Source organism: Leiobunum rupestre, chromosome 10 (genome assembly GCF_980474605.1).
Source record: "Leiobunum rupestre chromosome 10, qqLeiRupe1.1.hap1, whole genome shotgun sequence".
Lineage (NCBI taxonomy): Eukaryota > Metazoa > Arthropoda > Arachnida > Opiliones > Sclerosomatidae > Leiobunum > Leiobunum rupestre.
The window spans coordinates 25646391-25672002 of record NC_143393.1 but is presented as its reverse complement, the minus strand read 5'-3'; the positions used below and the strand labels follow the sequence as shown (position 1 = coordinate 25672002).

General features: G+C 33.3%; 1 protein-coding gene across 2 annotated transcripts in view; it reads left to right on the top strand.

Moving 5' to 3' along the window:
• The window catches only part of LOC149925202 (macrophage mannose receptor 1-like), a 72130-nt gene that overhangs the window by 19059 nt on the left and 27459 nt on the right, over positions 1–25612 (top strand). For both annotated transcript variants that reach the window (XM_090161106.1, XM_090161107.1), the window contains 6 exons: positions 10103–10208; positions 12217–12464; positions 13501–13678; positions 14788–14940; positions 16314–16427; positions 18963–19130. In XM_090161106.1, coding sequence (XP_090017232.1) covers positions 10103–10208; positions 12217–12464; positions 13501–13678; positions 14788–14940; positions 16314–16427; positions 18963–19130 — 967 coding nt within the window. The remainder of the gene's footprint in view (positions 1–10102; positions 10209–12216; positions 12465–13500; positions 13679–14787; positions 14941–16313; positions 16428–18962; positions 19131–25612) is intronic.

Genomic DNA, 25612 nt, shown 5'->3' with positions numbered 1-25612 from the left:
AATTTATTCAGAATATCATAAGTTAAGTAGTTACAACAGTGAGTTAGACGTACTATAACAATGCACAATTGAATTAAACCCTTTTTACAGTACAAGTTTGTCAGTTGAATATAATACAAAGCAAATTTTAATGAAAGAAATATCTACAAAGGGTATTATAACGACCGTTCGCTTTTTGGTTTATAATTTTAACGGAATCGGGCCGATTTTAATTAAACTATAGTTTATCGAAATTTTGTTAAAAGAATATTCCCTAAGGCCGCGCGATAAATTTACGATAATAATTTCCCGTCGCCGTTATATCGAAAATTTAGTTGATTCGGGATTGCCAGAACTTTAATGTTGTGGGCGAGTGATTAGAAAATAAAATGGCAACCAGAATTATGCAAAATTATAAATGTTTATTTTTATTCAGAACAGTCTATGGAACGTTCTAGATTTTACTTTCATCAATAACCCAACAATATACAGGGTGTCCACTAGAAAATGATCCAGGGCGAATATCTCAGAAACCGTTTTCTCTAGCAATTTAAATTTTTTATTTTACGTAGCACGTGCAGGGGGCCAAAGAAGAATGATAACCTCGATGACCTTGAACCATGTCTTCAAGGTCATCCAAAAACTATCTCGAGAACCGTAAGTGTTAGAAAGTTGGTTTCAATTAGAAAAGTGTTCCCCGTCACGTTCTATGCCTACATAGCGTGAACATGATCGGATTCGACCAATAGTTAGTCGAGAAAATTGGTACCAAAATCACAAAGGTCGTAAAAGGGAAAATTGCAAGACAGCGCTAATAACTCCAAAACAAGTCGTGCTACATTATCGAAATTTGCTAGACAATCGCATCATGGTAGGATATTTTAATTTTTGGAAAATTGTACGACCTTGAACCATGCCTTCAAGGTCATACTAAAATTATCTCGAGAACCATTAGGTTTAGATTAAAAATTCCAATTAGAAATTATAATTTAAAGTTACTAATACATAAAATGTGACGAAGAACAACTTTCTAATTGGAATTTTTGCTCTAAACGTAATTGTTCTCGAGATAATTTTAGTATGACCTTGAAGACAATGGTTCTAGGTCATTCAATTTTCCAAATATTAAAATCTCCTACCATGATGCGATTGGCTAGCAAATTTCGATTATGTAGCACGACTTGTTTTGGAGTTATTAACGCTGTCTTGCAATTTTCCCTTTTACGACCTTTGTGATTTTGGTACCAATTTTCTCGACTTACTATTGGTCGAATCCGATCATGTTCACGCTATGTAGGCTTAAAACGTGACGAGAAACACTTTTCTAATTGAAACCAACTTTCTAACACTTACGTTTCCCGAGATAGTTTTTGGATGACCTTGAAGACATGGTTCAAGGTCATCGAGGTTATCATTCTTCTTTGGCCCCCTGCACGAGCTACATAACATAAAAAATTTAAAATTCCTAGAGAAAACGGTTTCTGAGATATTCGCCCTGGATCGTTTTTAGTGGACACCCTGTATATCACTTCTACGTAATTGTACAGAACTGGTACTCAAGTGTCTATGACTAGATTTGTTTTAGTTCATCGTGATTGAAAAATAAACCAAAACATACTTACACTTAAGTAAATATCATAAATTATACTGAGTAATTTTAACTAAATTCAAACTGCGTTACTATAAACTGTTTTAATTAACAGCTGAGAGCTGTTCGCTACTAATTACTTCCAATCTACTTAATTAGCCTCACAGGTTGAGTTGATAATTTCAAGGGTATAATTAGGTTATTCCAATTCAAAAAATAAAAACAATCAATTTTATCTTACAGCTGACTTGAGTTAGTTCACAATTACTTTAACACTTTCAGTCTTAAACACGCACTGTTCATACACTTAAGTCCATTCACTCACGTTCCAAACGCGAAACACAATTTAACTCTTTTCTTGACCGAAGACCGAACATACTAATTAAAACCGCATAGTTACCTCATAACTTTTGACCGACACCAGGACCCCGTCCTGTAGTAGTTCGTCTGACAGCCAAGAACTAAGAAAGACTAAAGCTGGTTTCATACTCGACGGAAAATATGCGGGAAAGACGATAATAAACGCCGATCTGAAAATTGATTCCCATTCGATATACCGCTAACGTTCAACTTTACGCTGCTAATTTTCGGTCGAGTGTGAAACCAGCTTTAATCTTCTTTATTGACGGAAACGGCTTTATATACGTTTATTTGGCGTTTTTTAGACCCGTCAAGATTTGACTAAAGTTCGAAAAATTTAAGAGATTATATTTTTTACCCGGTTTGATTGATAGTTCTCCACACGGTGGCGCTATATTATTACTTTAATATAGTTTCCGCGGGAGTTTTCAATAATTATCATTCAATAAACAATATATACAGATATTGTATTAATCCGTTTAGTTCATAATCATAATTGTTCCTTTACTTGAATATTTTCCTTAAGGAAGTCAATGGCTAGGCGGTGAACTATCCGCATTGTAACAATGCGACCCGAGTTCAATTCCTGATCGCGATCAAATTTTACATTAAAATACTAAAATATTTAATTAAATATAAGATTAATATAATCTATAAATATTTAATTAAATATAAGATTAATATAATCTATAAATATTTAATTAAATATAAGATTAATATCAATTATAAATATTTAATTAAATATAAGATTAATATCAATTATAAATATTTAATTAAATATAAGATTAATTTAATTTATAAATATTTAAAATGATGTAGAATAAATTATAGTACCTAACGTTATAACTTTGTAAAGGACATTCGCCAAAGCTGTTTTTTAGAAAAACACCGTAAATTAACAAGCGTTGGTGGCTGAGTGGTTAGAGTACATCTCTTGCACGAGGCAGACCCGGGTTCGATTCCCGGCCGGCGCCAAAAAATTGCAAATTGGTACTAAGACGAATACCGTGTACAACTGGTGGAAACCCTGCCATTGGACGTTGAGAGGTAGCATTACACTCAGCACTCGGTCCGTCCCAAAGTCATTAAGAAGTAGTTGGAGAGAAAACGCCCATACAAACTCATCAGACTCAACATATACAACCATCATAACAATAACACACCCAACTCCACACCTACAACATTCACAACATGAATTCAACATTTACAACAAACTCCACACCCACAACATTTACAACACGAACTCAACATTCACAACTAACTCCACACCCACAACTTTCACAACCCGAACTCAACATTCACAACCTATACATAAACATTACAATAACGAAATATCCAATCAAACTGAATCAAAACTGTCGCGACGGTGAGCGTTGACGAAAAAGACTATCCAAACCAAACCCAACCGCATATCAATCTATTAACGCTTACCGTCACACGGTGGTTTTACCAACCTTTAAACTGCTAAAACGGTTGTTCGACTGCGTGCGCAGTGATTACCCTTTGCGCCGAAAATGCGAACGCGTTCGCAGGCCTGACAGACAGACCCACAGACAGACACGGTGGTTGTATAACCCCTCCTAGGGTACAAAGTCCCCTCGGAGAGGTAAAAATTGTACCTGATGAGAGTTGAATCACACCTCAAGAAGTGTAAATAGATTCGTATAAAGAGTAAATTCACACTTTTAAAGGTGTAAAATCACACTTTTAAAGGTGTAAAATCACACTTTTAAAGGTGTAAAATCAGACCTTTAAAGGTGTAAAATCACACTTTTAAAGGTGTAAAATCAGACTTTTAAAGGTGTAAAATCAGACTTTTAAAGGTGTAAAATCAGACCTTTAAAGGTGTAAAATCAGACCTTTAAAGGTGTAAAATCAGACCTTTAAAGGTGTAAAATCAGACCTTTAAAGGTGTAAAATCAGACTTTTAAAGGTGTAAAATCAGACTTTTAAAGGTGTAAAATCAGACTTTTAAAGGTGTAAAATCAGACTTTTAAAGGTGTAAAATCAGACTTTTAAAGGTGTAAAATCAGACTTTTAAAGGTGTAAAATCAGACTTTTTAAAGTGTAAAATCAGACTTTGAAAGGTGTAAATTCACTTGGTAAGAGATAAATAACACCTTGTTAAAATGCCTTTTTGAAAGGTACATTCCACCTACAAGAGCTCAATAACAATTTTAATGGTGTTACTATGTCATTTTTGTAGTGTTCTAAAAACCTTTAATTAGTTAAAAAACCATAGAAAAAAGTGTTGCAGTTTACAGCACGACAAACCGGTCGCAGCGGTAAAATTATGCAGACAATTTACAAAAACGTTAAGTATAACTAACGCAACGACACAACGAACATGCTTTGCCTAAGACGTAATTTTAACTGCGACAAAGAGCTATAATGCCCAGGTGTTTTATACCGAAAACCAAGCGCGACAAATTGTATTCTTATCTGCTAAAAACAGAAGGACAGAGAGATAAAATATGCATAAAAAACTACTGATTATTGATAGCTTAAGAACAAAAAATGCCTTCATCTCATTTTTCTTAAGATATCACCCTCGATGAAAATATTACTTAAGGCGTAATGGCTGATCGTCTCGGACCAGGTCTGTAGGATAGAATTCACGGATGTTGATACGCTTTGCGCGATGGTGAAATTTGGGGTTATGGATCATTTCATTGGCAAAGGCGTTGTAGATTTAATATTGTTATTTAACTATTAAAAATGGCATATTAACACTTTTAAAGGTGTGATTTAACTCTTAATAAAGGGCTTATCAAAACTTTTAAAGGTATGATTTAACTCTAACAAAAGGGCGTATTAACACTTTTAAAGGTTTGATTTCACTCTGAAAAAAGGGCGTATTAACACTTTTAAAGGTTTGATTTCACTCTTAATAAAGGGCTTATCAAAACTTTTAAAGGTATGATTTAACTCTAACAAAAGGGCGTGTTAACACTTTTAAAGGTTTGATTTCACTCTGAAAAAAGGGCGTATTAACACTTTTAAAGGTTTGATTTCACTCTTAATAAAGGGCTTATCAAAACTTTTAAAGGTATGATTTAACTCTAACAAAAGGGCGTATTAACACTTTTAAAGGTTTGATTTCACTCTTAATAAAGGGCGTATTAACACTTTTAAAGGTGTGATTTCATTCTTAATAGAGGGCTTATTAACACTTTTAAAGGTATGATTTAACTCTAACAAAAGGGCGTATTAACACTTTTAAAGGTGTGATTTCACTCTAACAAAAGGGCGTATTAACACTTTTAAAGGTGTGATTTCACTCTAAAAAAGGGCGCATTAACACTTTTAAAGGTGTGATTTCACTCTAACAAAAGGGCATATTAACACTTTTAAAGGTGTGATTTCACTCTTAATAAAGGGCTTATCAAAACTTTTAAAGGTATGATTTAACTCTAACAAAAGGGCGTATTAACACTTTTAAAGGTTTGATTTCACTCTGAAAAAAGGGCGTATTAACACTTTTAAAGGTGTGATTTCACTCTAAAAAAGGGCGCATTAACACTTTTAAAGGTGTGATTTCACTCTAACAAAAGGGCGTATTAACACCTTTAAAGGTATGATTTAACTCTAACAAAAGGGCGTATTAACTCTTTTAAAGGTGTGATTTCACTCTAACAAAAGGGCGTATTAACACTTTTAAAGGTGTGATTTCACTCTTAATAAAGGGCGTATTAACGCTTAAAAGATGCGTCATAACTGATTAAAAGTGCGTTTACATGTTATTGGATTTATTGTTTCACGAACTGTGGAGAGTGCTTAAAACCGGTTTAATTGTTTGGTTAAGGTGTTGAATCTGGGTTGGACTTATCAAATTGAGTGGAAATGGTGTTAGAACGTTGTGAAATGAGTTCCAATTTCTTGGTATGTTTATCTTATTTAAACATTTGTATAGTGTTGTCACACTCTTTTTACACCTTTAAAAAGTTGCTCCGTTTTGGAAGTGTTAAAACGGTGTGCACGAGGTGTAACACTTTCTTAACACCTTTTAAACACCCCTATTTCTTAGAGTGTACACTAATTAAAATTTATAATCTTCCAAACCGACAAGGTAATCTTAAAGAGCATCTTCTTTTCGTTCACGTGGTAACTGGTTGTGACACTACCTCAGCGCTATATGAAAAGGGTAAAAAAGCCACTCTAAAACTTTTGGAAATTAACAAAGAATTACAAAAAGCAGTTTCATATTTACACTTTACGGACACAGTGATAAAACCATAGCTTGAGAAAGGTTTTTAGTTTCGTTTTACGGTGGTTAAAAATTGGACACCTTAAACGACTGCAGGTACTACACTTAAGCCGCGTTCACACTAGACACTTTGAATCCGTTTTAAAACGGTTTCAAAAGATCGAATTGTAAAATTTTGATATCGAATGTATTTATCGTATGGCTATTAATACAGTTGACACCAAAAATGTTTAATTTTATCTTTCGAAACCGTTTAAAAACGGTTCCAAAGTGTCTAGTAAGAACACGGCTTTATAATCGTTCTTTAGCACGCTTAGATCTCAAATCATAGTTTGAACTAGCGAAAGTACCTATAACAAGTGCGGCAGCACAACAGCACTCCTACAGGATATATTTACAAGTACGGAAATGGAAAGGTATCGATTTAAATCCTGAAGAATGGCGATGGCAACGGACATCCAATGGTACCTTAAGACCAATTGTAAGCACTCTTTCATCAGCTCCAGACAATCTTCTGAGGCTGATTACTTGTGGTTGCGAAAAATCGTGCAAAACGAATTGCATATTCAAAAAGGTGGACTTGTGTGCGAAGCAATGTGCGCACACTGTCGTGGGAACAGTTGCAACAATGCGGGTTCAATTTCTTATGACGACGAGGATAATGCAAAATTTTAGATAGTGCACTAATTTTGGTTATGAAAATTTAAAACATTCAAACTCATACAAATGTTATAGAATTAGTTTTTTATGTCAATAAACTTGCATTATTGACAAATACATTTTAATCAATTTTCCAAAAATATCAGGCGGCCATTTTGGAAAATGGCGCCGCAAGAATCCTTCGATATTTTTTATCTGGTAGAAATCAGAAAAAAAAATGCTTTTGCAGCTGAAATTGTATTTTAAGCGAATTCGTTGCCAAAATATATTTATTACAAAAAATTTTTAAATTGACGTCCATATTGGAAAATGGTGACGACGCGAACTTGAATGCTAAAGACTTAACATAAAAATATAAATTTTTGCATTTATTTCTTCATTGTTATCTCTAGGAGGATTAATTCGTTAATTAATTTATCAACCGGCTTTATTTATTTTGGTCTTGACCAACTGGTTTTTGAAATTTCGAAACATTAAATTTCAAATATCTTTCCTCCTGTTAGTTGGATTTTCTTCCACAATATCTCGAATGAAAGATATGTTTTAATTATATTTGTCAATGGACACAAATATTTTAATTTGTATGTGGGTTTTGAATAATATTCAAAATTGTCAAAAGAAAAGTGGGTGGGTCAATTTAAAAAGGCATGGAATTTCAAAAATGGCTCCAGATAGCTAATAACATTATATCAAATGAAATATAGTGCATGGTTGTAGCTTTTAATTGATATATAGTACGAATCATTGCGACAATTAGAACCGAAGTTATAGGCAATATAGTAAATCACGCGTCGGCCATCTTGAATGGCCGCCATCTTGGAACGCAAGCATCCTTCGGCTTGGGACTTTCAGTATATTTTTTTACGGTAAGTTCTATTTATATGCCAAAATCCAGCTTTTACCTAAAATTCCCCGTATAAAACTCTAATTGCACTGGCCTAAAAGTAGCAGCGTCGTTAGTATTCAACTGCCTAAAACTGATTATATGTGTACAGCGATTATTTCAAAACCCCCACCTAGAAAATCAGATGGAAAAGTAAATTTCAATTTATATGCTACTTGGCAACGTTGTGCCACCTATTGCTAGTGACGAAAATTACAAATAACTTGCCTTTATCAAGGATAATACAAGAGAGGATACGAAATGTTGAATCGAACTCTTTCCTGGCTCGTGACAGGAGTCTCCCACAACGGGTGGATGGGGTGGGTTGAAAATGTGGGGACTGCATCCTTGTAAAACGCTAGCTGTTGCCATGGCTGCGTTCATTAAGGGTAATCGGACCTGCAGCGGTATCTGAACCGTTGCATATCGTTTGCAGCGTTACGTCAATAGCTACTGAACGCTTTTTTTGTACTCACGCAATCGGTTAAACTCCATTATACTTTCCTTAACGTTGTGACGTCACACTACAAATGAACCGGCTCCCCCAGCAGGTTCAAATGGTTTCAATCGATCGAGCAGCGCAACGTCATACCGGAAATTGGAAAATCGTCCAGTAAGAAACCGCTTGATAGATTTTAAAATGTTGCATTTGCTGCAGGTTACTGAACGCAGCCCATCTAGAGGCAAAACTTCGCGACCAGCTACGCGGTTAGAGCTAGAGATTCGTCTTAGGCCTATACCAAGCGGGTTAGCTTCAAAAGTTTTTATTTTAGCTATTGGGAAAATACTGCCACATTAAAACTCATTATGATGTTAAAAATAACTGTGATTACTTTGAATTTGATCCATGTCTTGCATAAAGATAATAAATTATTCCTTACTAAAGCCACATGGGGCTGCTTCGTATTGTGGTGGAGCGAGGGCGCTACAAAGCTGTTTAACCAGGATGTAAACTTATTTTCCCCTATTGCATTCCCCCCTTCTTCTATGGGCGGGGAGCGAGAAACGGCAATTATTTCGTATCCTCTCTTGTATTATCCTTGCCTCTATACTATTATTTGGTTAGGTGTAAAAGATTCAGTTGTCGTTACTGATAGTCAATCCGTTCGAGTTACGGAGAGTAACCGAACGAGAAAATGAAACTCTCGGTATTCGATTCCAAATTGACTGAATCCATATGAAAAGTTTGTTAATCTCTGTTCTAGCTAGGAGCAACAAACACAACACCCCACACAAGGAGAACGCAACCCGTCAAAAGTCGTGGATTTTCTTGGGTACAGTTTTCATTGGCTAGACGCTTTAGCGCCTGCTGCCGTCGGAAGGGGAAAATTCAGAAATTGTCTTCCCCCCCGCCCGTAAAACGTTCAGCGTAAAGGCTCGTGACGCTCGTCCAATGAAATTCGTACACAACCCTTCGTTAGCGTGTTTAAAGGCTAGCTGCGTTCTCCTTGTGTTTGTTGCTCCTAGGTTCTAGTGACAACTTGCCCAAATTATACGCGAACACAGTGTTCCAAAATGTTTTCGAATACTGCGCATACTCCTGGTAAATAAAAATAAATAGTAATTATGATCAATAACATTAATTAACATCATAAATAATTATAAATAATTCCATTTTGGTAAGTTATCTTTAGTAAGTAGTTTTGGTAAATAATGGTAAAAAATAAAAATTATATTAATTTTGGTAAACAATTTGAAATAGCGACATTTGGTCAACTAAACATAAATAATGCAATTTGTTATATAATGGTAAATAACTTTAAAACAGTTTTACTTGTTCTATCCTTACGTTAACAGATTATAAGATTATTAATAAGGACACGAATTATTGCGTAAGTTAAAAAAATTATTACATAATTAAAATATTTATACAATAAAAGCAGTTGACTAGTTTCGTCAGTGTTAGTGCCATTGTCGCGTTACTTCATTTTATGGTTTTATCAACACAATTTTTTATTAGGGGGGGGGGTTACAATAAAAGGTTTTTTTAACGTGCGCAATAATTCGTGTCTCTATTAATAATCTTATAAACGGTAAATATATTACATTATTTTGGTAAATTACGATAAATAATGTCAACTTTTTAAGTAAAGTTCGTAATTTAAAAATGTTTGGTTAAATCAAGAACATTATTCGGAACATTATTTGCATTGAAAGATCGGGTAAATGTCAATTTAAATTAAAGTTTTTAAGTAATTTATTTTAATTTTTAACTACCATATTTTAAACTTTTTGCATTTAATACCATAACGATATTTACAAAAATTTACCTTTGAACACCACTTCGGTACACTGCACTGAGTGACCAATTGCATTGCAGAGCTATCATCTCTGGCTTGATTTATTATTATGTATGCATATTTTAGTTAAGTGTTACGCTGTGGCTCAAACGAAAATCTCTTAAATAATAATTATTTATCTTTAGTATGGAGAGGATTGCGTCGAAATGTTCAATACTCCTGGACTGTCCGGAAAGTGGAATGACGTTCCGTGTTACAGAAAATTAGGTTACATTTGCCAACTAAACTCAGGTGAAGTGACATCGAATATGTGGCATACACAACTCCATTATTTTCTCATTTTGCAAAAATAAACAGATCATTTTAATATTTTCTTACATTAAGTATAAAGTGTTTGGAATAATGCAGGTAGTAATTTTTTAGACTGTAATTTAATTTCAAATCCTAATTCAACACTGAAACAAATTTGCACCGCGGTATACTACTATAGGCGTTTCCCCCAAGTTTAAGTGTTCAGTTGTTTCGCAGAATCTTTTTAGGGGTAATTTGGCATCAGAGTAAAGACGCCTACATAATATTTATTTTAAAAACAATAAATATTACCCCTAGTGGCCAAAAACATAAATTTTATTGATCCACTATCGAACGTCCTACTTTAATATCCCTTTAAGTTATTTTTGTTAAATAACTCAATGATTTTGTCAGTGGCTAGTGACGAATGAAGTTTTCCCGGGACGGATTACAAAATTTTCACAACAGTAATCAGTGGAGTCGAGAAACCCCACACGCGACTAGTGTGAAAGCATACCAAAAGCAGTTTAGCTTAAATGTCACGAATATCTGACATTTTGGCAAAACAATTTAATGATACATCGAAAGTGGTTTTTGCATGGTGGTGCAACAGGCATATTTAAGTGTGTTCGCGAATCTTTCGTAAGACGTGCCCATTTCCAGGGAGGCCATTTTGAACATTTCTAGTACTCAAATTTGTAGTATAAATTTATTTCTTCGAAATTTATAAAATTCAATTCGAAATTAATACAATTCAATTTGAAATTAATAAAATTCAATTCGAAATTAATAAAATTTAATTCGAAATTATTGAAATTAAATTCGAAATTAATAAAATTCAATTCGAAATTAATAAAATTCAATTCGAAATTAATAAAATTCAATTCGAAATTAATAAAATTCAATTCAACATTAATCATATTAAATTCGAAATTAATCAAATTAAATTCGAAATTAATCAAACTAAATTCGAAATTCATAAAATTCAATTCGAATTTATTAAAATTAAATTCGAAATTAATAAAATTCCATTCAAAATTAATAAAATTAAATTCGAAATTAATACAATTCAATATTTTACTTAAGTAATTACTAGTTTAATTTTTATTAATGTCGGTGCGTTGTAAAACCTTAGCACATTCTCTTAGAGAATATATAATAGCAGTTTGGGCTTATTTATTTACTTTGAAAATATTTCGGCATTGGTTAAATACATTACGAGGTGAAAGGGTAGCCATACGAGTTTGATATTTAATGTCATTTTTTATTTTTACACCATTCAAATGGCAGCGCCGCTGATGCAAAAAAGACTTAAAGTTACTTGTTGTTAGTTTTAAAACTTTCTAAGGAAAAGTTTATGAAACACATATTTCATTTCTATCGGAAAAAAGTACCAAAATAGACAAAAATCGAAATAAATTAAAACAAAATTTATCAGTTAAAAGATTTGAATCAATTAAATAAAGTCATTTAATGAAATTTCCGATCTCAGAAAACGTTTTCAATATAAAGATATTAATATGAAAAACAATTCGATCCCACTCGGATAAAACATTAAATCTTCGACGTTTAAATGTTTGTTTATCTTGAAGGTATTAAAATGGTACTTTATATTTTACAAAAAATATGTTCAAATCTTCTTTGTTATTTAATTTTGACCTATTTTTAACTTATTGTGGATTGATTTTCAAGGTCCTCTATACCTAAAAAGTTTCACTTAAAAGCCTTAATTATTTTGATATTTTTGGTCAGTTTTACCAAGGAATACGACCTGTAAATATTGACAGACTTAGCCGAAACATCCAGTATAGATCTAGCTATAACTTTCGCGGCATCCACTTGTCGCAGGGGCAAAACTTTAAGGTCCGCCCCTCGTCATTGTCATTATTGCGTACAGACTTTCTAAGAGTGTTTAGCCCCTCATTTTGACGTACACAAACGGAACTAGGGTGCATAATGTAAAAAAAAACCGTCTTACTAAAAAATACGTTTTTTATTTGAATCGCAGATCCAAATTTACCTCCAACAATACCCATAAAAACCAACTGTCCGGAAGGGTTCACTCTGTACCGAAATAGTTGCTACAAGGTAGAGAGAGCCGAGATGGACTGGGAAAGTGCCGAGAAGAAATGCCAAGGCTACAGCAAAGGACACTTACTGAGAATCAGCGACCCGTTTGAGGAGTCATTCATTAATATTTTGGCAATGGCATTGCAAGATAAATTCTGGCTTGGCTTCTCGGATAGAGACCAGTCGGTAAAACACGATTGATTTTTTGTCTCGTAGCTGTTGTTCCCAATATCATTGGCTGCATAATCTTTTTATATTTGCGAGGTCTATGTTATAGGGTTAGGTTAAGATTAGGCTAAGCTACTGTTAGATTAAAGTTAATACGAACCACCAATAGAATGATCACAAATGAGAAAGGTAGAAAAGTCCATCATTATGAACTTTTCTACCTTTTCCCGTTTTTGATCATTCATTGAATTTAATTTTATTCTATTGGTCCGAGCGGGTTCGAGTAACTCGTATGTTTCTTCTTTTTACCCCTTTGTAAGTTGAACTTCTACCTTTTTGTTTATTTTAATTAGGTTAGCTTAGGTTAGATTAAGGATGTAAAAATTAGCGAATAAGTAGATAAGTCCATTAAGAAAAGGGATACACCCTAAACAAATTTGAAGAAATTTAAAAACTTACAAATAGCTCGTGCTGATAGGTCTTCGAGCAAACCAAAAGACGCGAAACTCGGACCAAATAGATCTTCGAGTGCAAAACTAAATTAAATTAAATAAATTAGCCAGAAATTCCAACGGTAGACCGGTTTCGTCCTATTTGGGACTCATTAGTACCGTGCGGGAAATCTGGCTTGCGACTATTAAACCGAAAAGAGGAGCTAAGCCTAAACAATAAAAATTTCAAAACGAGTGGCGTGGATTGATAAAGGGTCACGGCTCGAAACGTCTCCAAATAATAAATTTATACCGTGTGATCTTCTCCAGTTTCATTGTTTTTTAGTATACTATACCATGGTAATTAATAAGTTCAATATTAATAATTTATATGATTAATTATATTTTAAAAGTCCCTTAAAAGTTTACTAAACTCTTAAAATGATGGCGCCACCTAAATTTATCTCGTGCCGTAAATTGACGCTGTTACGAGTCCCGTTGAATGTAATTGTTATGAGAGAGATAGGCTTAGAATCTCTGCAGTTCCATATTCTTAGGTACCTGAATGAACACTTGCTAAGGGTGCCTATAATTGGTTGTCTTCATTGGTACGTCTGTTTCAGAAAAATGGACTATTCACTTGGAGCGACGGCTGGCCCGCGTACTTCACCAGATGGGGTGACAATCAACCCCAAGCGAATCCTCTGTTCAGCAGATGCGTGTCCATGCAAAGATCTAACAAAAGATGGTCAGTCACCGATTGCTCTACGAAATTACCTTTCATTTGTCGAATTAACGACGGTAAAACGATTCAATTTTTATTTTCAATTTATTCGGTAATGTTAAATGTAGCACTCCACTGTAGTATTTAACTGATGGTTGAAGGGGTATAAAAAATTTAAAATTTTACTATAGTTTTGAAATAAACAAATCAGATATCGATGATTTTTCTTAACCGACGAGCCATGTACTATCGAAAAATAAATGCGTATAGCATAATTTATTTTTGATGCATAGATTGAAATTCTTACTATAACATTATAAAAGATTAGAGCAAATGGCGGCTTCAAAGAAAACTGTTTTGATGGAATTACGTACTACAGTAAAAAGACCCCGTAAAGTATGGTAGCCTATCGTAGCAGCAGCTAGAAATATTTTAATTTTATCACACCTCGAAACGATCTGGCGATTTCTCAATTTGAACGCTGAAAAAATACCCGAAACTAAAAATAAAATGATGAATATACTACAATATCTGTTGATAAACATTAAGGTGGGGTGTACCTTTTCGTATTTTCATTTAGTTTTGGTCAATCTAAAATATTTTATCTCCAGCGGTATGCACAAAGGGCGACAAAAACACACTGTCCCTAGGGGCCTCAAGTTGTTTAAAACAAGAAAACGCGCCTAAAATCGTTAGATGTCAAGCTATTATATGTTAGCTATTTTCAATATAGGACACCGTGGTGCTAAGAGCACTCTAAAACAATCCAGAGCTCAAACTAGATTCAGGTCCACTAGTTTTTTCGTCGAAATTCCTTCGCGTGTGCTTTTGAGTTCGAAGTGACTTGGAAGTACCCGTAATATTTATTCAACCACGAATGTCCACAAAAAGAGGAAACATAAAATAAAAATGTAGGTTTAGTACGGAGGCATTTAAAAACTGTATACAGCTCGGTATACAGTGTATTGATAATATCTATTTGATTTCCTGAATATTGCATTTATAGTTTTGCTATAATCTGAAATATTATCTTTTTTTAAATGTTTTACTTCCCAGTGAATGTACAATATAACTTCCTTCAAATTCAATGACTTGTCTATTAAATGGTCTATTCTTAAAACGTTACATTTGCTATACAATGTCTTTATTTACTGGTAACCTTTAAACAATATATACATTTGAGCAGATAATCCACCGGATGTTCCTTTGATTGTGGGCAATTGTCCCACTAATACGCCTACGGAGAAGTGGATTGATGTTGGTAACAATTTCTGTTACGTTGTGGAATCGAGAGGAGAAACAACTTGGAATAGAGCTTCAACCGCTTGTCAGGCCTTAGGTACGCATATTTTGTGGATTATAATTTTTTATATAGAGTGTTTCAAAAGGTTATGCAAAGGTTTTAAAGCGTTGTAGGGGGGAGTTCAGAAGTATGCCTGTTTTCCCTCATTTTCCTACGATGAGTTAAAAGAGCTTCAAAGTGTGGCCTACTAGCTTCTGGAAGTAGGCTGCAACAAGAACAGAAACAAGCAGCCGGACTTTAAATACTGTTTATATTTACCTTTTTTTGATGGTTACCTCTATGTGTTTACAAAGTCCTTTTTACACACAATGTGTAACCGTTGCCGTCGATGCCGATGCTGCCGTGTGGCGCATAACTTTTCAACGGTTAAGGCTAGAAGAGTCAATGATATGTCGTTCGAGTGTACATATCTCGCCATTGATAGCCTTTCATAAAGTTTTCAAATCGGAGCCCTAGAAGTTGGGCATTTGATCAATTTACCGTTTTCGGTAGTTTGGCTTTGTGTGGTTGATATTTTGTTATAAATTAAGTCCGGTAACGGAAAAAAAAATATTATTGGATAGGTTAGGATTCAGTAAATATATAATATTAATATTATATCAGTAAATATTAAATTTAAGTATAGTTTTCGCGGTTATTTACGGGACCCCAATGTTCGTGGTTGTATATTTCCCCCTGAAAGTCGACATAACGTTCCTTAATTTAAGTCCGATTTGCATGAAAGTTATATTTTTGAATAGCGGTCGTTTCCATATAACCTATAATTGCAATTTCGTTGCTTAATTTTAATTCTCAGTAAGGTTTTTTGGACAGCGTATAAGTACCCCCATCAACTTCCAACATTGGAAATACGTGCAGTTATAGAGACTTTACGCGAATTTCTCTCTGGAATTTTCCAATGCCGTTCTAATATGACCAAAAGTAACAAATAAGTGTGACACTTATCGGAGCAGTACGCGATGCTTCCAACGTATGACCAGAAGTAACAAATAAGTGTAAATACAATTATGTGTGGCCGTGGATATAAATTGGTTGTGATACCGGCGTTGCAGGTTGCTGTGAATAGCTCAAACAAACTTAACACATTAGAAGGATTGTGTGTATTCTGACCTGCGTACGTCTTGTTTAATTTACACGAACCCAAACCTTAATGTTCGCATTTCCCTGTTGCTTGGTTTTGCGCTTGTTGCAGCCTACTCCCAGGGTCTAGTATTCCACACTTTGAAGCTCTCTGGCGCTACTTTCACTGATCGTAGGAAAATGGGAAATTAAGAGGCACACTTTCGCAACTCACCCCCTACAGCCCCTTAAACGTTTTGCATAACGTTTTGAAACATCTTGTATGTGTATATGTATGTATATTTATATGTAAATATCTATATTATATGTTAAATATATTATATTATAAGGAAATGGAACGAAATTGGCCGGTTTTCACAGTCAGCATGAATTGGATTTAATGAAGGGTGAAATAGCTGCGGCGAAAAACAACGTCTGGATCGGACTCTTCAGAGATAGAAAAGGTTGGTTGTGTCAATTAAATTAAATTTGGGGCATTTTTCTCAAAAACTATACCTTCTAGAAATTTTCAGTATGAACTCTCTCGTTGGAGATCGTTGTTATTTGTGAATTTCAGAAAAATTGTGAAATTTTTCATGGTTTTAGAATTTGTAATTTTTGGAACGCTAGGTGGTAGACGAAAAGTTTCGAGTAAGTTGTAGAGCATACTCGAAAACCATTAATGTAGTTGGTATGGTCAAAATCGTACATTTTGTCACTGAAATAATGGGTTATGAAAAATAATAATAATTATATATATAAATATTTTTCTTCAGTTTTAAATGATAACAAGTTGGGAAGCCAAAATATATCTCTCCTCGTAAGAGTTTGCCTGTGATATTTTTTATTTTCAATAAGGCGTCATGAAAGTCAATGGCTCAGCGGTAAACACTCCACTAAAAATATGACCTGGGTTCGGTTCCTGACCGCAACCGTATTTAATAATTAATTAATTAAATTTAATTTAATATTTATATATATTAAAAATATTATAGAATAAATTGACGTCAATTCGTTTATAAAAGCGTATAAAGGAAAACGAACTTTTGCCAAAAACTTTTCTAAATATCATTATAGCGTAATTTTGTCGGTGGTTCTGAGGTAGAACACTCGCCTGCCAAGCAAAAGGACCCAAGTTCACAGCTCGGTCGCCGTATTTATTCTTATATAATAGACAAGTGGCAACATTTGAAATCCTCTATGAAATAATTTAAATCGAACACGAAATCTCGTTATATTTTAGTAAGAACCAAAATGTAAAACTCTTAACTTTTAATATACGCGTCCACTTAAGTTGAATTTCTAATTTTCAATTATGCTTAGAACACTTTCCTGGCAAGCTGGATAGCCCGGGTCCAAAACAACCCGACGCTTTCGCAAATTGATAATAAGACTTATACCGTGAACATTTGGTGGAAACCCTGCTATTTGAATTCCGAGACGTTTAACGTAAACCTTAGCGCTCGGTCCGTCTTATAAAAGACCCGAATTTGAATTCAGGCATTTTAAAAACAATGAACCCTTTTTCAAAATTCGAGAAACTACGAACATGGTTTTTATTACACTTGGCCCCGGTACTGCGAACGCGTTTCCACAGCGAACAACAACAAAGTGCTAGCGTAACTGGTAATTGATAATTTAGTTTCCGGTGAAGCATTATTATTATCTTTGATCTCTCCCTCACCCCGTAACATGTATTATCGCTTGTAGCTTGTAGGGTCCCTAAATAACGCTCTGGTGATTATATTCCCTTTAAATATATATTTTACAAAATGCCCACATAAATTATTCCGTTAATTTCCTTTGATTCCAGGTGATGAACTGTCCATTTAAAATTAACTTTGTTAATAACTTACGGTTATTTATTATTTTCCAACATTTTCCGTATTCACTGCGTTAGCTTAACTTTATGAACCATTTATTAACTGATAATTTACCACCCGTGAACAAGAATGTACTCTGGTTTAGAGATAATATATTTTAGTGTTTTCCGAAAGAGGCTCTTCACTAACATGTAGAGGTAGAGAGCCTGCCATTATAGCGTAAACTTTTCCCACTTATCGGGATAATGAAGAACGATTAGACAAGGAAAATCATAATGGGCATGGTTTTCAGTTTTCCACGAGCCTAGCATAGACTAGAGTAACACTCATGTAGCTATGGTTTTGTTATTATTTATGTATTGTAATTATTTGATTGAAATTTATCACTTTTGTAAAATTTTCCACTCTATTTCTTGAAAATTTGGGTATAAAATAGAATAAAATTTGGGCTATTTTTCGAGAAAAAAAAACCTTTTGGACGGTGGTCTTTTTTATGTTAGTTTAACTTTTGTTTGGGCTGTGGTGACTCTGACTCCTGAAGGCGTATCATGTGGTGAAAAGATCGATGGTCTGCCAGTCTCGCGTTGGGACTCATTTATTGTTGTACAAGAATTTTAATAAATGATAAAAATAACCAATTTTGGAGCACATATTTTTACAAACTCGCGGTACTTCTAGATATAACTTTCAGAAAACATTTAACGACAGATATGGGACTGACTCATTAATTTTTATTTGCAGATGTTACATTCTTTTTTGGCACGTTTTAGAAGTTGTACGGCGCAAAGTCAATTTGAAGTGCTTTTTTATACCAAAGCTATATTGGCGTAGATGATCAAATTACTGAAAGTTGTAACTTTTCTTGTATAGGGCGAATGCTTTTTTAATTGAGTTTTTTAACATTTATCTCGTCAACTAAAATTTATAGGGCGCAATTAAATTTTTGCCACTCAAATAAAAATTTTGGAATGGCAATAAATACCCAACCTTCCCATGTTCCTACGACGCGCTTGAGTTAATTCACGTCACAGATCACGAAACGCTACCGGATCCAGCAAAATATAACGTGAACATTATGGGTTTCATAATGTTAGTTCCAACCTATAAATTCGTTGTTATGGCAAAGAGATCATGACACACCCACAAGCAGCCTGCAATGATGAATTTATTTTGCAGGAGGTTACGTGTGGGAAGACGGCACAGCAGCCGATTTTCTTCCTTGGGCTGTTGGAGAGCCGAGTTCTTCATATCTTGAAAGTTGCGTCGAAATTTTAAGAGACCAACTTAAGTACAACAACGTCAATTGCTACAAAAGTCGAGGTTACATCTGTGAAGTTGAGAAAAGTAAGGCAATCTAATATATATATTATATATATTATATATTTCATCACAAGGTACTTTAGTCCCTAATCAAGGTCCGGGTACAGAACTTGCTGTTTTATCTTGAACCAGAATGAAGCCGATTTTACCCCTTCGAATCTCAAAACATTTGTTTAGGGTTTAGCTATATGATCCCTTCTTTTAATGGACTAATCTACTTATTCGCTACTTTTATCATCCTTTGCATTACAGTCCATAGCTGGTTCCTTTTAACTTAACATTTATCAAAACATTTAGGTCATATCAAAACCAGTGATGTATCGTTTACAAGGTTCCAGGCACGAGCCAAACATATTCCATGATTTCCATCGAACAGGGTTGAATCGAAATTTGGTAGTAATGAGTCAAAGTTAGGCTGAATTTTTCTTCTTCTTTTTCCATCTTCTCGTCGCCGACCGCTCTACAGCGAAAAACTACTGAACCGAATTAAATGCAATTTGGTACAATTTTCACTTAAGGATCCCATTGCGGCCTTCCAAAGGAAACGTTTCAATCTGATAGTTCTTGAGCTACGGCGAAAATTTACAGTTCAGCGAGTCGGTAACGACGCCAAGGAGTAATAAACACAGTACAAACCGTGAATCCGTTCTTCCATCTTCTCCTAAGTTGATCTGATAACCTTGGCTTCGCGTTACCAGACTTTGCTTATATTATTATAAATAAAAAGGTGGGAAATACACCCAAACCCATTCGGTTAAAATGGCAAGGTCCTTTAAACGAAAACGTCAAGTCATATATTACGCTAGCCCATAAAAGTTTTGAAATCAAACTATGAGCTAGGTCGTTACAGCCCATAAAAGTCGAGAAATCAAATAACGAGCAAGATCTCTACTTATATTCCCATAAACGTAATAAACTGGATTTTATCAGAGCACATCACTTGTCGACGAATATGTAAGTGTTTTACTGAGTTAAAATCCTTTAAACAACCGATTCAAAATTATTTTCCGAACAAACAATAAATATTTAAATATAAAAAACGTTGTAATCACATATTTCATCATAACTATCCAATCCATATCTTTAATATACACTGAAATAAATAGATACATTTTGTATTATTTTTATTTTAGATGTCAATATTAAACAACGATAAGTCTTACAACTCAGCATATTTGTTGACAAGTGACCTGCTCTGAAGAAATAAATCCAGTTTATTACGTTTATGGGAATATAATTAGAGATCTTGCTCGTAGTTTAATTTCACGACTTTTATGGGCTGTAAAGACCTTGCTCATAGTTGATTTCACGACTGTTATGGGCTAGAGTAATATAGGACGTGACGTTTTGGTTTAAAGGACATTGCTATTTTTAACCAAATGGTTTTTGGGTGGATACCATTTACCGTAGCAGAGCCCCCCCCCCCCCCAAGAAGGGGATTTCACTATTTTCTTCATCTCTTAAAGCAAGGAGGTGAGGTGGCGTAGTGGCTAGCACTTTCACCTCGCAGCAAGAGGAGCCAGGTTCGATCCCAGCTTGTGGCACTGGGAGGAAACTCGGAACAACTCCTTCTGCGTTGAGTTTGCAAGTTCTGGATTAACGGCAATATATTCACTGCAAATCTTTAAGGCACCTACAGCACGTTTAAAAAACACCTAAAGAGCGTAACAAAATTAGAGCACCTGACACATGTTAAACACTTGCATATATGGACTTTTAGTGTTCATGCAATTATGTGCACGGTAGATGTACTCCTGATGTGCTCTAAAGGCATTTTAGGTGCTCTGCCGGTGTCATATTGTAACATCTATAGAACGAGACCGTAACAAAATTAGAGCACCTGACACCTGTTTAACACATGAACATATGCACTTTGTGTTCAGAAGATGCAATTATGTGTAACATATATGTACTCCAGATGCAATTTACGTGCTTCTGCAGATGTTCTATTGTAACATCTATGGAACGAGATCGTAACAAAATTAGAGCATATGTTACGCCTAAATAACATCTGGCATCGACCGAAAAAATTGAAGACACATCAAATGAACATATAGAAAACATTTGCTCAAATTCATCAATAGTCGTCCAGATATTTAACGACAATGGGCTCACAGATAGTAGTAAACAAAAATACACAGAGAAAAAAGTTCTGTTAAAATTACAGAAAATATCTGGAAGCACTTCGTGCCAGAATATTTCTGTAAATCTTACCATTTATTTTGGTTTTTTTTTTTTGGATAACAGTAAAAGGGTTGTATTTTTTACAGTAAAAACTAAAAGTACTTTTCACAGAACATGTGTAGTAAGTTTTACAAACGTTTTGTAACTTCAAATTCAAATACGTTTTATTAATTTAAATCATTAATGTGGAGTGGAGGGCCAAGTCGTCAAGCGATTTATAGCCCTCTTGTGTACATTTGCATATAACAAAACCAAAAAAAACTACAATAACACAACAAAATATTAAAAAAAAAATTAACTAACAAACAATACCATAAAAAATGATTTTTGTTTTAACATATCGTAATCACTGATAAGAAAACCAAAAGATCAATTTAGTTACTTTAAAAACGTTTTATGACTCATTATGCGTTTTTTAAAACGCTCGATTTTATAAGGCGTTTTACGGTCTGATAAGTTTTACATTCTTCGAGAACATTGTGTACTTGGTTGTAAATATTTACTCCAAAGTAAAATATAGAGGTTATTTTCTTAGATGTGTTACAATATGGAGGTTCTATAAATTGTTCTGACCTTGTCAGTCTTTTCGTTTGTTTCAGTTCAAATAAATATTCTGGTCTATTATTTATGTTCTTATAGATGAAATTTATACAGGAATAATTAAATACTTGGTTTATATTTAAAATTTGACTTTTTTGATACAATTCTTTAGTTGGCGAATTCCATTTTACATTAAAAATAGATCTTAATGTTCGTTTTTGTAGTACTTTAATTTACAACAACTTGATTTATTGTACAGATTTGATTCTGTAAAAATTACAGAAAAAAGATGTAATTATTACCACACCTTTGTCTATCTAAAAAATTAACTTTGTTTGTCCAAAAGCTTTACACCTTTTCTGTAAATTTTACAGAAGCAAAGGTTGCAGAAATGCAAACACAGAAGTTGTAAATGTTACACAACTTTTTTATTATAAACATTGAATCTGTGTTAATTACAGTAAACAAGTTGTTAATTGTACAGTATATAAATATATGAAAGTAAATTATTGAATGAACTAATTTATTTCAAAGACGTGGTACAGCTATATAGAATTAAAACAGCTTAAGTTAACAAAATTTACTAAAAATAGATTCACAATTTTTACAGTGGCTAAATTACAATGCTAACATTGGTTAACATCAATCACATTTACTTTTTTTAATTTCAACATAATGTAATTTTCTGGCTATTTAAAATTAAGTAGTTCATATAACATAATACAAATTCTAATAGTCTAACGTTTTTCAATCTCGATTTAATGTCTTCTTTGAGTGTACTGCAGCTAAACAATAAAATAATTTTAATAAATGAACCTTAAGCATTAGGGTTTAAGGTGGGTTTTTTGTCTTCCAACAGTTATGATTAAATTCAATTGCAAAAAATAGAGAAAAGATTTAAATAACTGCTAAAATTTCAAAATAAAAAAAAATCCAAATTATTTTTTTTTAAACGGTGCCTTACACAATAGGTGATAACAGACTAATAAAGAATTATATTTAAAGGCAATTTCCCTTAAATTACAGGCTATAAACACTGAAGCTTATAGTTGGTGAAAAAAAGTGGTTAAATATGTTTTGGGTTCAATAATTGCGATTCTGGGTTCAAATTTGTATATATAAAGGTTATCACATAAAAGAAAGCTTCAATGAAAATTTTCCATCTCCTACCATAAACAATGGGTGAACATAGAATAACAATGCCTATTTTCAACTATATTTAATAACAATTACCTTTTCCTTTAATTCTGGAAACTATGAATCTGCAAGTTCAACACAAAACTTTAATGCACATTTTTCACCAAATATATGTTACCACTTTATTTTTTAACCTACACAGCTAGTCAGACTTGGAGAAGGTTGTTTTTAATGAGGGTTCAATTGATGGTATATTCACTGTTGCAAAATTTTGTACACCTGATTTCAGATTTTACGTGATTTCACTTTTGATTTAACATTATGAAAGCTACTGATTTGAAGTGATTTCACTGCTGATTTGTACACCTGATTTCAAAAGTGGTTGAGCTTTGTTGAGATATTAACACTCTGCACCCTATATCACTTACTTAAAATCTCAAGTAATTTTTTTTCAAATGTGATTGAACGCTCACTAAAAACAACCTTCCCCAAGTCTGAATCGCTGTGTAGGTTAAAATGAAAATAGTGAAATTGTTTTTGAGTTCAATAATTCTGCTTCGGTGTGAAAAATTTGCATAAATTAACGGTTATGCATTGAACAAACTTCAGTGTTTTCAGAATTAAACCTAATGTAAATTAGCTTTAAATATATTTAAAAATAATCATTATTGGTCTGTGTTAACTTATTGATAATGGTAGGAGATGGGAAATTTTCATTTATGTAGTTTTTTTAAATTTGAGTTTGAAATTTTAATATCCTGCACCCTATAACCATTTATTTAAATCTCAAGCAATTTTTTTCAAATGTGATTGAACCCTGACTAAAAACAACCTTCCCCAAGTCTGACAGGCTGTGTAGGTTAAAAATAAAGTGGATAAATATTTTTGGCTTCAATAGTTGTATTTCTTGGGAAAAATTTGCATTTATTAAAAGGTATCGTGTTGAACGGAGCTTCAGTGTTTTGAGAATTAAACCTAATGTAAATTAGCTTTAAATATATTTAAAAATAATCATTATTGGTCTGTGTTAACTTATTGATAATGGTAGGAGATTGGGAAATTTTCATTTATGTAGTTTTTTTAAATTTGAGTTTGAAATTTTAATATCCTGCACCCTATAACCATTTATTTAAATCTCAAGCAATTTTTTTCAAATGTGATTGAACCCTGACTAAAAACAACCTTCCCCAAGTCTGACAGGCTGTGTAGGTTAAAAATAAAGTGGATAAATATTTTTGGCTTCAATAGTTGTATTTCTTGGGAAAAATTTGCATTTATTAAAAGGTATCGTGTTGAACGGAGCTTCAGTGTTTTGAGAATTAAACCTAATGTAAATTAGCTTTAAATATATTTAAAAATAATCATTATTGGTCTGTGTTAACTTATTGATAATGGTAGGAGATGGAAAATTTTCATTTATGTAGTTTTTTGAAATTTGAGTTTGAAATTTTAATATCCTGCACCCTATAACCATTTATTTAAAGCTCAAGCAATTTTTTTCAAATGTGATTGAACCCTGACTAAAAACAACCTTCCCCAAGTCTGACAGGCTGTGTAGGTTAAAAATAAAGTGGCTAAATATTTTTGGCTTCAATAGTTGTATTTCTTGGTAAAAATTTGCATTTATTAAAAGGTATCGTGTTGAACGGAGCTTCAGTGTTTTGAGAATTAAACCTAATGTAAATTAGCTTTAAATATATTTAAAAATAATCATTATTGGTCTGTGTTAACTTATTGATAATGGTAGGAGATGGAAAATTTTCATTTATGTAGTTTTTTGAAATTTGAGTTTGAAATTTTAATATCCTGCACCCTATAACCATTTATTTAAAGCTCAAGCAATTTTTTTCAAATGTGAATGAACCCTCACTAAAAACAACCTTCCCCAAGTCTGACAGGCTGTGTAGGTTAAAAATAAAGTGGCTAAATATTTTTGGCTTCAATAGTTGTATTTCTTGGTAAAAATTTGCATTAATTAAAAGGTATCGTGTTGAACGGTGCTTCAGTGTTTTGAGAATTAAATGTAAGTGAAGTTGACTTTAAATATAGTTGAACATAGGAATTGTTAGACTGTGTTCACCAATTGGTTATGGTAAAAAATGGAAAATTTTCATTTTGACCACTTTTTCAAATTTGAGTTTTAAATAAATGATAATATATTGTGCAGAATATCAAAATTTAAAACTCAAATTTAGAAAATTTTCATTTAGGCAATTTTTTTTATATCCTACCATAATCTTCGCTTACATTTAATTCTGAAAACACTGAAGCTCTGTTCAACACGATAACTTTAATAAATGCAAATGTTTCACCCAGAAATACAACTATTGAACCCAAAAAAATTTAACCACTTTATTTTTAACCTACAAAGCGTTTCAGACTTCAGGTGCAGGGTATTAAAATTTCAAATTCAAATTTGAAAAAACTACCTAAATGAAAATTGTCCATCCTCTACCATAATCAATGAGTGAATACAATGCCTATTTTCAACTATATTTAAAAGCAACTTGAAAACACTGTACCTCTGTTCAACGCGATTACTTTAATTCATGCCAATTTCCCACAGAAATAAAACTATTTAATCTAAAATTATTTAACCACCCTTATTATTGCTCTAAATATAATTAGTCAGTATTGGGTAAGTG